This window comes from Calliphora vicina, chromosome 3 (assembly GCF_958450345.1).
Source record: "Calliphora vicina chromosome 3, idCalVici1.1, whole genome shotgun sequence".
Taxonomy (NCBI): domain Eukaryota; kingdom Metazoa; phylum Arthropoda; class Insecta; order Diptera; family Calliphoridae; genus Calliphora; species Calliphora vicina.
The window spans coordinates 48,841,007-48,855,533 of NC_088782.1; the positions used below are offsets into that span (position 1 = coordinate 48,841,007).

The window sequence follows — 14,527 nt, forward strand, 5'->3', positions numbered from 1 at the left end:
TAAAGAAAAAATCAAATTAAAAAAAAAAGAAAACAATTGTTAACATACATTAATATCAAAATACATTTATTAATATTTATTTTATTTTGCTTTAATAACTAGGTTTTGTGTGTGTGTTTTTCTTTTATTATTTCTTAAAACTACTAATCGGTTTAGCTGCTAGTGACAAACTTACCCTTCATTAAATTTACGCCTACGTGCTACTGCACTATTCTTAATAATCTCCGATATTTCACGGCCACCCGAACTTTCACCCTCCGAGGCTGAAGCAATGTCTGGTTCCATTTTTAAAGGATCTCTTAATTGTGCTGGTGGTTTACCCAAATTCGAAAGATTACGAACTAAACTAACAGCATCATCATGTTGTGCCGACGATGATGTGGCATTCGCGGTTGTAGCCGATTTACTTAAATTTGTAACGGCAGCATGTTTCGAACTTTTAAGACGATTTTTTAATTCATTACTTAGGTCCATGGGCATAAAGCCGACACAGCCCGATTTAGATTTTAAAATACCGCGTGGCGGTTCGTTCGGAGCAAGAGTTTGTTTGGAGGATGATGACGCTATAATAGGGAGAAAAAAGTTTAATAATTAGTTTATCTTTTGTTTTTTAAAAAATACTTCAAAATATTTCTTTGTTTTGGGAATTCATTCATACTTACCTTTTTGTTAGGTTTAATTTAAATATCCTCATGCTCAACTTTAGTAGCGATTAAAAGAAAAGATGCAATTTTTATCTGATTAGTAGATTAGTGTTGGAAATAAGAATTTTTATGATCCAGATTATATACTTAGTTTTAAACTGAGCATGCAAAATCATAACATGCTTGGAAAAAAATATAAATAAAATAAATATTAAAGCATTGAAAGAATAAAAATGAATTAAAATGATATATGCGAATTCTCGTTTATCCAAAATCGATTGAAATATGTCATTCTCGACTTAATCGACACCTCGATTTTGAAAAATGTAATTTGAACTTCGATTTTTATACCCTTCACCTTCGTGAGAAGGGTATATATAAGTTTGACATTCCGTTTGTAATGTCTACATTTTTCATTCTGGATCCTTATAGATAGCGGAGTCGATTAAGCCATATCCGTCTGTTTGTCCGTCTGTATGTTGAAATCAATTTTCTGAAGACCCTAGATATCTTCGGGATCCAAATCTTCAATAATTCTGTCAGACATGCTTTCGAGAAGTTTGATATTTAAAATAAGCAAAATCGGTCCACAAATGGCTGAGATATGAGGAAAAAATCAGGACAACCTCGATTTTTGACCTATATCGGAAAAAAAAATTTTAAAGCTACGTTTCCGCATACACCGTTATCGGCACCGAAAACGAAATTCCATACATTTGCACCGAAAAAAAGTTCGTTTCAGAAATCGGCCACGAAAATTGGGAACGAAACGGCACCGATCAGTAACGAAAAACCTGTCATTTGGGGCCAATGTATGGAATTTCGTTTTCGGTGCCGATTACGGTGTATGCGGAAACGTAGCTTAACCCGAATTTTTTTATACAAAAAAAAAAATTTTTGTTTAACTAAAAATATTTTAAATTTGTATTTTGAAGTATAATTTGGTGAAGGGTATATAAGATTCGGCACATCCGAATATAGCTCTCTTACTTGTTTATTTTTATTACTGAGCGAATATAAAATAAGCTCTTATTATGTTGAAGTTTTACCAAAGACCTTATATTTATTTAAATATTCATTACCGTTCAACAAACTTGGAATACTTTTGGAAGTCAACCTTTGTACTCAATACTAACAGAGACAGCTACGAGTCTCTAGACTTAACTTTGGCTGTAATAATTAAATCTAAATCAGAGAAGAAATGTCATTTATTAGAAATCGAAAGATATTTCCCGAAATTGTGTTTAAACCTTCTTCTATTAAGAAACGATTTTAAAAAAACGTAGAAAACGTATCATCTTCCCTATAGTGTAGAGTAACTTCGGGTATTGTGGACTATGCGTCTAATGTGGACCAGTGTCTTTTTTCAGAAACTATTGAAGGTATGATAAAACTGATTTGTCGTACATTTTACAATTTGTTTGAAACAACAATTACACATTTGCTTTCATGAGTTATTGATATGTTGACTTTTTATTCTTGTATTGAAATTAATGCGACAGCTCAACATTTTTTTCGGCTCAAGTAAGAAACAAAATTTGGTACAGTTACTTGGTAGAATTTAATGTTTGGTTGTTTTATATACTTAAAGTGGACACGTAGTTTTGCATATATTTGGTAAGAATTTAAGCACATTTAGATTATTAGGTAAAAATAACTTTTTACCACTGTAACCCAAGTTCGTGTAATGTGGACCACTTAAATTACTTGATTATGTACTACTGGTCCATATTACCCGACAATAACTATGTACTTTGTAAGCAATCTATCTAAGCCACGAACGCGACTTTTTAGTTTGTATTAATAAAAATATATTGAAATTAAATTTTTTAATCATTCATGATTAGCTGGTTCATGAATTTTATGTATTAAATACTAGTCCACATTAGCCTCATATAGTGGTCCATATTACCCTCCAATTTTTTTAATGCTGATTTTTGGGTTCCTTACAATATTTTCACATAAATTTTTTATCCTTTAACGGAAAAAATATTCAACTGCAAAAACCATTAGAGAATACATTAGCTAATTTATTGCTTCACAACTCTTTTAATATCCATATATATTGTGGCCAAAATTCAGAAAAAACAAAACGGTAGTCCACATTACCCGAAGTTACTCTAGTATTCGAAATTTGTGGGTGAGATATTCTAGCATGTAACAGAAATTTACGATTTTGCCAATGAAATTTGAAATGAAAACGAAAAAGGATGTGATGTTTTTATTATTTGTCCGTTGAAGAGTTAATTCTGATCCTTTTGAATTAATTTTTACCACTTTTTTTGGCAAAATTCTTTTAAATTATTAGCTATTTATCACCTTGGCTAGAAAAGAAAAAAATCATTGGTTAAAAAATTGTACCGGAAATCGATTATGAATTAATTTGTATCACATTTCTCCTCTAAATTCTTTCTACCCTAATTGGCAGTTCCTGAGATCGATCGAAATTGCTTACACCTCATTTCATTATATACATAGCTGAGTTAAAATAGTGATTTTTCTGTTCTATTAGCAGACGTGTGAAAAATGCTGTATTAATGCCTTATATTGTTGATGTAAAGGGTGTTTTTTTAAGCCCGATAGAACTTATTAAACAGCTAACTGTCAAACGAATTGTAAAACTCCATATCGACCCGTATGTTACAAAAACCAAATTTTACAGGAGAGCGTCATTATTATTGAATTTCTTTGCTTTGGCTGGTATCATCAATACCAAATTTTAAATCCGATACAATAACCGATTTACTAAATTAAATTTCACATACGATAAAAATAACTTAGTAATATTTCCATAAATATAGCGAATATCGATATAATATTTTACTATGTAAAAATGTAACATGATCAGTATACTCAGGCCAATGATCATGAAAAGATTCATTCTGGAACAACGCTACCAACTTGACTGTTTAATCGAAAAATTGTGTTCAGCGATTAGGTTCATTTTTGGTTTAATAAACAAAATTACCTCATATGGAGTGAGACCAATGCACAATATATGAAAAAACGTACAAATTTTTCAAAGGGGGCAAGGTTTGTAGTACTTCTGAGGAGTATATAAAGGTTTTTTATATAAGTATTTAATATTGTTGAAAACCTTAGGACTTGAAGATTGCTATTTTAGTAAAATTAAATAATTTTGTAAATTTTTAAGACGTCATTTACCTTAAAAACTTAAAAAAAATATAATATGATGATTATATAATATGATACGACATTTAATATAATTTTTGACATTTTTTATTTTCAAATACCGAAATTCCTAAACCGGGGAAAATGTGTTCCGAAAACTGAGTTTTTTTTTAGAAAAGTGCCTACTGTGAGGTTATTTACCGTGTGATAGTAAAAAAACTTTGTAGATATTTATGAAACATATAGGGTTATACAAATATGAAGCTTTTTCGAGAATCGGTGCTTTGGCTTTTTAGAATTTTTCTAAAACTTTTTTTTAAAAATTGGCCAAGTTTGTATAAGTAGGGGGTGTTGTGTCCGCTTAAGTGAGCCAAAATTTACTGTACACGCTTTTGCATTAAATTCTCTTTCCGGATCATATAAAAATTGTATATAGTGCCGAAAAAATGTTTTTCTACAAAATAAAAAATATATGGGCCATTTTTACTTGTTCCAACTTTGGATGCGTTTAACTTTTTATAGGGATAAGATAACTGTTAGCATTTTTATACCCTTCACCATCGTGAGAAGGGTATATATAAGTTTGTCATTCCGTTTGTAATTTCTACATTTTTCATTTCCGACCCTATAAAGTATATATATTCTGGATCCTTATAGATAGCGGAGTCGATTAAGCCATGTCCGTCTGTCTGTCTGTCTGTCTGTCTGTCTGTCTGTCTGTCTGTCTGTCTGTCTGTCTGTCTGTCTGTCTGTCTGTCTGTCTGTCTGTCTGTCTGTCTGTCTGTCTGTCTGTCTGTCTGTCTGTCTGTCTGTCTGTCTGTCTGTCTGTCTGTCTGTCTGTCTGTCTGTCTGTCTGTCTGTCTGTCTGTCTGTCCGTCTGTCTGTTGAAATCAGTTTTCTGAAGACCCCAGATATCTTCGGGATCCAAATCTTCAATAATTCTGTCAGTGTCAGACATGCTTTCGAGAATTTTGCTATTTAAAATCAGCAAAATCGGTCCACAAATGGCTGAGATATGAGGAAAAAACCAAGACAACCTCGATTTTTGACCTATTTTTTTACCTATATCTGGATTATTGGATATCTAATGATAGATATTTCAAAGACATTTGCAACGACGTATATAAGACCATAGAAAGTTGGACCTATAATGGGTCAAAATCGGGAAAAAAAATTTTGAACCAGATTTTTTTTTGTTAAAAAAAAATAAAAAACAAAAAAATTTTTTTTAAAATTTAAAAAAAAAAAAATTTTAAAATTTAAAAAAAAAAAATTTTAAATTTAAAAAAAAAAATTTTAATTTAAAAAAAAAAAAAATTAAAATAACAATCGAAAATTTTTTTTTTTTCCAAAAAATTCAAAAAACAACTGGAAAAAAAATTAAATTTTGTTTACCTAAAAATATTTAAAATTTTGAAGTATAATTTGGTGAAGGGTATTTAAGATTCGGCACAGCCGAATATAGCACTCTTACTTGTTTTTATTTTATTTAAGTGCCCTAGAGACGATCAAATAAACACATCAATCACATAGTTGTGTGCGTGCAGTCGTTCTTTTTCGGCTACACGAACACGTTGTCGGCAATGATTGATGAAAATCAAAATGTTTTGATTTTTTGATTTGACGACTGATTATTTTAACGTCTCCTCCTGTTGTGATTGACAATCGAATTTCATTTGCTTTGTGGTTGCCGTGTACGGATGAAAAAAATATTCATATTATTTATTTTACGTCTCTGATTAACAAAATAAAACCTCAGTTTCTTCGAGATTTTTGGTAATAATGGAAAAGTGCGTCCAAATACAAATGGTGATTGACGTATTTATTTGTACGTCTCCTTTAAAGCTTCAAGCATACGACACTCACACATATGCACTGATTGACAAAAAATCGAGTTACGCCTTTTTTATATTAAGCCATCTATATAATCATTTAAATAGTTATAATCTAGTTATTATAAAAACCTGTTATTTTATCCACATGTTTTGCACAAATTAAAGTGAAACATTTTTGTCTAAATTTTAATATTTTTCGCAAAAATTTATTTTTATATTTTATATATTTTTATGTATGTATAATAATATTTTAAATATAATTTATTAATAACACAATAATAAGTTTTCTTTTTCAATAACTAAATTTATACTGTTTTTTGTTTCTGGTTGTAAAATTAAGGAATAAAAATTAAGCACGTGGGCAACATTTAAATATATATTTTTTTTTAATAAAAACAATTTTTTTTCTTAGATTTTTTTTGTTGTATAAGAATAATAATAATAAATTAAATATTTTGTATATGTCTTTTTTAATAATAATAATAAACAAGAGAGCTTTTGTTTTTTTTTTGTTTGTAGTTAAATGGTTAAATTATTAATAATTACAAAAATGTACATTTATTAAAAAAAAAATAAAAATAAAACAGAAAAGAAAATTCAACAGTTATAATAAGTAAAGTAATACAATATGTTTTAATAAATTTAATTTAGCAAGATGTGGAAGTTTTATTATTGTTTAATAACATTAATTAATATATTTAAGGATTTTTTTTTAAGTTTTTATTTATTTAATATAAGGGAAATCATCGTTTTAATTATTATTATCGTTTTTTGTTATGTTCGTTTATTTATCTTTAATATGTTTTGTTTTGTTTATTTTTCGAAGTTTCTGTTCAGCATTGTATATTATTCTTAAAATTAGTTTTAAATTATTTGAAATTGTTTTATATGTAAGTAAGTTTATAATAAACGATATGGTTGATTTTGAAATTATTTATTTAGACCCTTTTAGTTTTTTAAAAATTAAAGTTTTAGGGTTTTGGCATGATTTTTTTTGTTTCTAAATTGAGCTAAATTTTAAATAAATCCATTTTATATTTTAGTTATTATACATAGTAGCTAAGGAATGTGTTTAAATTTATTTTTAAAAATGTCTTTAAAAGTTAAATGCACTCACTGTTTAAGAGTCAAATTAAAATAAAGTTTAAACAATTTTAAGTCAAATTTTATACTAAAAATAAAAAATCCATTTAATATTTTCTTCTATTTAAACGGGTTTCTTTTGATATTTTTTTTAAAAGCTTTGTTTAATATCTGTTTAATTTCTTACAAATGAAAAATATCTGTGTCTTAAACTCGTATTAAATAATATTAAACTGATATCCTATTCTAATACCCTCAAAAGTGGGTTGGTATCATTATAAATATCAAATTTATACACTGATTCTTTCAAGTTCACATTAATGGATCGCTTAAATATATTTAAAAAGAAACAACAGCTTTCTACATTAAAGAATAAAGACATGTCATGAATGTAACATTACAAAACTTGAACTATGACCTTAACATACTGCTCAACAATTAAAGTATCCATTTTTAATTTAGTTTCTATCTTGACTTAAAATTTGTGGGTTTATTTTTTAAAGATATAAAATGGATTTAATTTTCTTTTCATAAAAAAAGTTGAAGCTTTCATTAATTATTAACAGCACCTGATACATTAATAACACAACTTATTTTAATTTAATTTATATAAACAATTAAACATAATTATCTTACGAAATTTGTTATTTTTCATTCATATTTTAAGTAATTTTTTATTAAGAAAATCTTAAGACTTAAGCCTCAAGAATTAAAGATCGAAAATCTATCTCAGTTTAAGGAATAACAAGAGGAGTTTACAGGATTTTAAAACAGTTCAGTGATGCATAAAATTGTATTTCTTTTTTTAAAAAGCAATGCCTAATAAATTTAATAAAAAAATTGTTTTAAAAATAAAATAAAAATATAAAACAAGAATAATAAAAAAGAATTTTGAAAAATAAAATTTTAGAGAAAGTTTTGCAACTAAAAAAATATTTTTCATAAAAAAATTTGTGTTAAAAATAAAAATTGAAGAAAAAATGCAATGTATAATAAATCTAAAATATATAGAAATCAGACATTAATTATTGTATTCAGCGAATCAAAAATTTGTAAAAAATATGTTTCTGAAATTGTTGACTTCAAAAATTTGTTTTATTTCATTTCTATTTTAACACAATATTTTTTAGAAAATTTAAAATAAAAAAGGTTTTAAACTAAATTCGTTTTCTTATTTAAAAGAAAAGCATTAGATAAATTTTGAAAAAAAGAACAAATAAAATAAAATTAAAAAGAAATAAAGCATCAGTCCAAAATAGAAGAAAAAAAAACTTAAAATGATTTTGGCATTTAAAAAAATACTAGATTAAAAAAGGTCCTAAAAAAATTTCTCCAGTGTCAAATATTGACTCTAATTTCAGTGTGAAAAAGTAAATTAAATTTGTGTAAAAAAAACTAATTGAAAACAGCTGAGTGAGATAAAGATGATTTAATAAATTCTATATAAAAACATTGTGTAATACGTTAAGAAATAAAACATTTTCGAAATACAATAAATACAAGCATACAAATTAGAATCATTTTGTTTTCGAAAAGAATTTAAATTTTCTAATATGTTTTAGAATTTTTCGAAATATACAAAATAAAACGCATTATTTTAAAGTTAATTTTTCATTGGTTCTAAATCGTGTTCAGTTAATATTGGAACATCAAAATCAACATTTATAATGAAACAAATTTGGTTAAAATTTTCGAAAATTATTAAGAATTAATCTTTTAGTTCGAATTTTCGAAGATTTGTTAAAAAATAATTTGAAACTGAGTTCGAATTTTCGAAAATAACCTAAAAATCTTTTGAAATAGTTCAAAGCGTTTGAAACTATTTTAACGTTGCATGGAAATATTCGAAAATTAAAATCCACTACACAAAATTGATTAGAAATTTTGAAAATGTTCTTTAGATATTTATTTTAGTTTATGAAATTAAATTCGAATTTTCGAAAATATTCAAAAAATCGTTTGAAAGAAAATATTCGAACATCGAAATCAAGATTTCAAATAATAAGAATTTCGTTCGAATTTCAAATGTTTAAAATGTACATATTTATTTCGATATTCGAAATTTAATTTAAACTAATGGAATTTTCGAAAGCAAACAAAAAATCTTTTGAAATAGTGAAAAACGTTTGAAACTAATTTGAGTTTTTAAAATTTCAAATAACACACAATTTGTTCCGAATTTTTTAGAAAAACATTTTTTTTTCTGATTTTTGATATCATGTTCGAATGAAATAGAGAAAAACTAATTTTCGAACATTAAAATCAACATTTCAAATTACAGATATAGGTTAAAAATGTGGAAAATGTCCAAGAAGTATTTATTTTGATATTCAAAACTAAGTTAGTATTTTCGAAAATTACAAAAAATCTTTTGAAATAGGAAAATGAAATATTGGAAAATCAAAATCCAAACGAACATAAAATTGCATAAAGTATGTTTGAAATTTCGAAAAGTTTATAAAAAGTATTTTTTTTTGAATTCGAAATAATTTTAATTTTTTGAAATTATCCAAAAAAATCGGATGAAATAGGAAAAAACTTTCGAAACTATTTTGGCGTATCTTAGATATATTTTAATATCAAAATCAATATCTGAAATTTCGAAAATGCTTAAAATGGTATTTATTTTGAAATTCGAAATAACGTTAAAATCTTTTGAAAGTATAGAAAATAATGTAATTATTTTGTAATAATAGTGAAAAGCCATAAATATATATTGTATAATCTCAGTAGTTCGACATTATTTTCCGTATTCAAGTAATTTTCGAACATTAGATATAAAAGTTGAGTTCGAATTAAATTATTTTACATTGACAAGGAATTATCGAATATCAAAATCCATATTTCGAAATTTCTGAAATGTTCAAAAAGGTATTTATTTTGAAATTGGAAATTATGTTCGAACTTTGAATTTATTCCAAATAACGTATCTAATTATTTTGTAATCATAGTGAAAAGCCATGAAATTATTTTCCGGTATTCAATATTCGAAAATTATAATCGAGTATTTAAATTATAAAAATTTTGTTAAAAATTTCAAATTTGTATTTATGTATTTTGATATTCGAAATTATGTATGAATTTTCGAAAATATTTTTGTTATTTAATTTTTAAAAGTATATCTTTATAGGTTCGAATTTCCAAAAATAATTAGTTTATTTAACATTAAAAAATTTAACTTTTCATATTTTACAAAAAAATATTTGAATATTCGACAATATACAAAAATGTAAATAAGTATTTCGAAATAATATTAAAAAAATTAACAATTATAAGTTTTAATTGTTTCAAAACTATTGTTCAACAAAATCGATATGTCGAACATTTTAGAATGAATTCATTTGTAAAATCAAGTAAAAAAAAAATTAAAAAATTTTAAACTTTTAAGACTTTGAATTATTTTCGAATACGAAATGCAATAATACCTGTGAAATAATATAAAAAAAAACAATTGTCATTAATTTGAAACCGTTACTTAACAAAATCGATATTTTGAACATTTTAAAATAAATTCATTTATAAGGTTTCAACAAATTCTGTCAAAAATGTCCAAAAAAAGCATTTAGTTTGAATTTTCGAAAATAATTATCTTATAAAACTTTTTAAAAATTTAACTTTTCATCTTTTTAAAATTATGTTTGAATATATTTGAAACAATTAACCAATAAAATCAATTCAAACATTTAAAAATGTATAAACAATTGACGAAATTTTAAGATTTAACATTTCGAATTATGTACGAGTTTTCGAAAATACCAATCGAAATACAATTTAGTTCGAAACTATTATTCAACAAAATCGATATTTCGAACATTTTAAAATGTATCTTTTATAAGATTTTAAATTATACAAATACTGTTACACATTTTCATTATTATTATTTAACATTTTAAAATTTAACTTTTTCATCTTTTTTAAATAATGTTTAAATATTCGAAAATATCTAAATACAATATTTAAAAAATAACAAAATTATAAGACTTCATTAGTTAAAAAAATCTACATAATGAATATTTAAAAATGTATTCATTTATAAAATGATGTCAAAAAGCCACCAAATTTTTAAATTATTTTGAATTAAGTTCGAATTTTTGTAAATTTCAAAAGCAGAATTTGCTGTGAAGTAATAGGAAATATCGAAAATATCCAAATTTTCATATTAAAGCAAAGTATGTATAAGGAAAATTAAACTCTTAAAACTTCGAATTTTTCATTATTTATTAAAATGGTTTTTAATGTTCGAATTTTCGGAAATAATAAAAGAAACAATTTTGAAATAGGTGGTTTGTTAAAATAACAATAAAATGTATGTTTCTTGATTCTGATTTTGGAATTTCTAATGTTTTAAACAAGATATGTTCGAAATTAAATTTATAAAAACTCAAAACCTCTTTGTTATTCGAAAACTTTTAGAATTTATCTCACTCTCTATTATATCCAAAACCTGTTGTATTTTGCTAAAAATCACACTCTCTTTTTTAATTTTCTTGTAAGTATAAAACGATTTTTTTTTCAAATAAAAAACAAAAAAAAAATAATTTCTAATATAGGGCAAGTAAACAATAAATACACTGGTTGGTTGTTGAAAGAAAAACATAAATAATACACAAAATTCCTAAAACAAAAGTAAATAAAAGAGTTATTCTTACTTAAAAAGAAAACAATTTTAAACTGTAATAAAAAAAGAAACAAATTTAAGAAGACATTTAAAAGCTACATGACTTAAAAACTTAAAATGCAGAAATAGAATTATACATCACTTCTCTAAAAAAAAACCCAAGCATTATCCTTCTTCAATCATAATCTTGATCACACTATGCTCGAAAAGATTTGTTCCAACTCATTGGAGGAATGTTTCAACATCGCATCATTGTGCAGCAGGTTGTCGAATTCTTTTGCGGCCAACTTTAATTCCTTGTCGGTAACGACTATATCTTCGAATTTTTTCAATTCATGTATCACGGAGGCCATACGTTTAATGCCTCTGGATGAAGAATGCCACAGACGAACATTACGATTGATGGCTACCACTTGTGGTTCTGGAGTTTGTTCCACATGTTGGCCAAATTGGTCGTGTAGGTTGGTGGGTGAGGTTGGTGGCGGTTGTTTGGGCAATGGCGGTGGTTGGTTGGCTTTTGCAGCTTTGGCGGAGGTTGCTACACCGAAATATTTCGCATATTTATCATCCACCTGGGGCGAAGAATGTGGGCCATTTAAAGAAGCCGACCTGGGTGTTAGTTGTCTTGTTATGCCACTGCCAGTGCTGGTGTTGAATGATTGTGATGTATTGGCTTTCCGGGTAAATTTTCTGCGTATTTCCACTACGGGCGTAGTCTGTTCTTTTACAGAAGTATCTACATTCTCTTTACCCGAATCGGTGTTAAAATCTTCACTGTGATGATGACCATTCGTTTGTAATGAAGTATTTTGGTATTTTCGTTGGCTCAGGCCATTGCTGTTACTAATACCATTGGTATTTGCGCTTACATCCATGGAATGATGTTCGGCACTGTTTTCCAAAGAGGTTAAGGCCGTCAATGAGTTTTGCATTTTATTATTGTAATCAAATTTCATACACTTTGTATTGATTTGCATTTGTTTTTGCTGTTTCAGATTGCAGTTCTCTATGAAGGGCGACTTTATTTTACCAATCTTTTTCGGAGGCCCCGAATTCTCATTTTCACCATTGCTATCTGAAGAATCCTTGGCAGCGGCCGACTCTTTGGAATTATTATTACGATCGTTATTGAGGAAGGTTGAGGGCAACATCAGTTTTCCAATAGTCTTCAGTTTAATGCGTTTCATGGTGGGCGTTAAGGTGGAAGTGGGCGTGGTTTCAGTTACAGCCACATGGGCCGGTATGGGTAGCGCCTGCTTGGTGGCCTGCAAAAACGGCGAAGTTTTAACAATGTCGGCTTTAATGGCTAAACGAGAATCGGTTAAATCATGCTCAGTTTCTGTAGCGGATGTTAACGGCTCATTTGCCGTCACCGTCGATGAAGAGCTGTTCTTTCTCAATATCGTAGGTGATTCCATGAAAATTGGCAGAGGACATTCCATGGGTGTGGGTGTAACGCTGGCACTGCTTAGACTGGTACTACTGCGCGGTGTTGTCGACATATAGTAGTGGTAGGAACCAATGCTCGAACTGCGTTCTATGGAATTAAATGGTGGGCTTCGGGTAAATGAGCAGGAGTTACGTTTGCCCACTTCGCTTAAGCTGCTGAAAAACCTTAAACGTTCCGATAGCGGCAAAGAGGAGGGTTCTAAAAGAAACATTGTGGGGAAAGAGAGAAAAACCACAGGAGTTTTAAATAAACTTATAATTTAAATATGAAGACTTACGTGTTTTCATTTTAGTCACTTTATTTTTCTTGAAATATGTACGTTGTTGTTTGCTTGTTTGTTTTTTCAAAAATCTTCTTTATAAAACTTAAATTTAATTCCTTCTCGTTTGACTTCCAAATTACAAATAATCTTAAGATTTAGTTTTTCTTTATTGCTTGTTGCACTTGTACTTGCAGTTTAAAACGAACTGGAATTCGTTTTTATCATTGCACAAGGAAGTAAAACTAATTTGTTCTTGGTTTGATTTGCTTTTTTGTTTAATGTTTTATTTTTATTTAATTTTTTTCCTACATATTTAGTTTGTACTGTTTCGCTTCTGTGGTGATAATTTTTTTAGCATTTTTTTTCAACAAAATATATAAATGATAAAAATCTTTTTGTAGGCGGCACTTTTTTTGTATGTATGTGGGTGGCTCAATTGTGAAATAACTACTGTGATTTGGATTATTATTTTATATTAAAACAATCATCAATATAACAAATGGGAAAACTGATAAAGAATTATGATATTTAAACATTTCAATTTGAAATTTTTTACGCAGAAATTTAAAAAGAAACTTAAAAACCAGTTCTACATAAATTCTAGATATAGTTGAAATTATAAATTTGGACAAAATTAATTGAAGGATATTTTATATTAAAACTATAGCTTCGTTCGGAAGCTATTAATAAATTGTTACTTGGTATGGTGCCACGCCCATTGTACCTATATAGGTCAATTGTGAATCTAGCCCATCCAGGGACCCACTCAAACACACACAAACAATTTCATCGAAATCAACCTAAAGCTACGTTTCCGCATACACCGTAATCGGCACCAAAATCGAAATTCCATACATTTGCACCGAAAAAAAGTTCGATTCAGAAATCGGCAACGAAAATTGGAAACGAAACAGCACCGTTCAGTAACGAAAAACCTGTCATTTGGGTCCGGAACGAAAACAACTTCAAGTAGGTTGTTTTCGGTGCTGTAGAAATGAAATTATTTTAATTATTTTTTTATTTCAAATTTAAAGAAAATCAAAATGAATAAAAAAATAAATTTTCTTTATATTTTTTTAAATTTTCTTTATTGGAAGAGGAATAAATAATAGATTTTGTCAAAAATGATGAAATTCTATTTAATGTGCGACATCCAAAATTAAAAAATAATTTCGTTTCTGGTTTTATGCCGCAACGCACACAACTGAAACGAAAACAATTCAGAAACGAGACGGTGATGAACACCAACTTTTTTCAATTTCAGTTTTCGTTATCGGCGCCAATTACGGTGTATACGGAAACCCAGTTTAAGGACGAGTTCTGTTACTAACACACGTATAGAAGAATTACATACATATATAAAAATTATCATATTCGTTACAAGTTCTATGGAGCGTTATGGAGTCAGAACACTTTCCATGAAAGAGTTCTGGAACCATCAATGATTTTTGTTTGAAATTATTACCCTCGGAACTAGTTCTCGGGAAGAGTTAAGTAACAAAT

The 14,527-nt window shown here is 27.4% G+C and overlaps 1 protein-coding gene across 1 annotated transcript in view; it reads right to left on the minus strand.

Annotated features, from left to right (window-relative positions):
• Positions 1-14,527, minus strand: part of LOC135954476 (supervillin-like) — a 364,594-nt gene that overhangs the window by 197,237 nt on the left and 152,830 nt on the right. Inside the window, exon 10 of the mRNA XM_065504655.1 lies at positions 176-563. Within this exon, the coding sequence (XP_065360727.1) occupies positions 176-563 (388 nt within the window). The remainder of the gene's footprint in view (positions 1-175; positions 564-14,527) is intronic.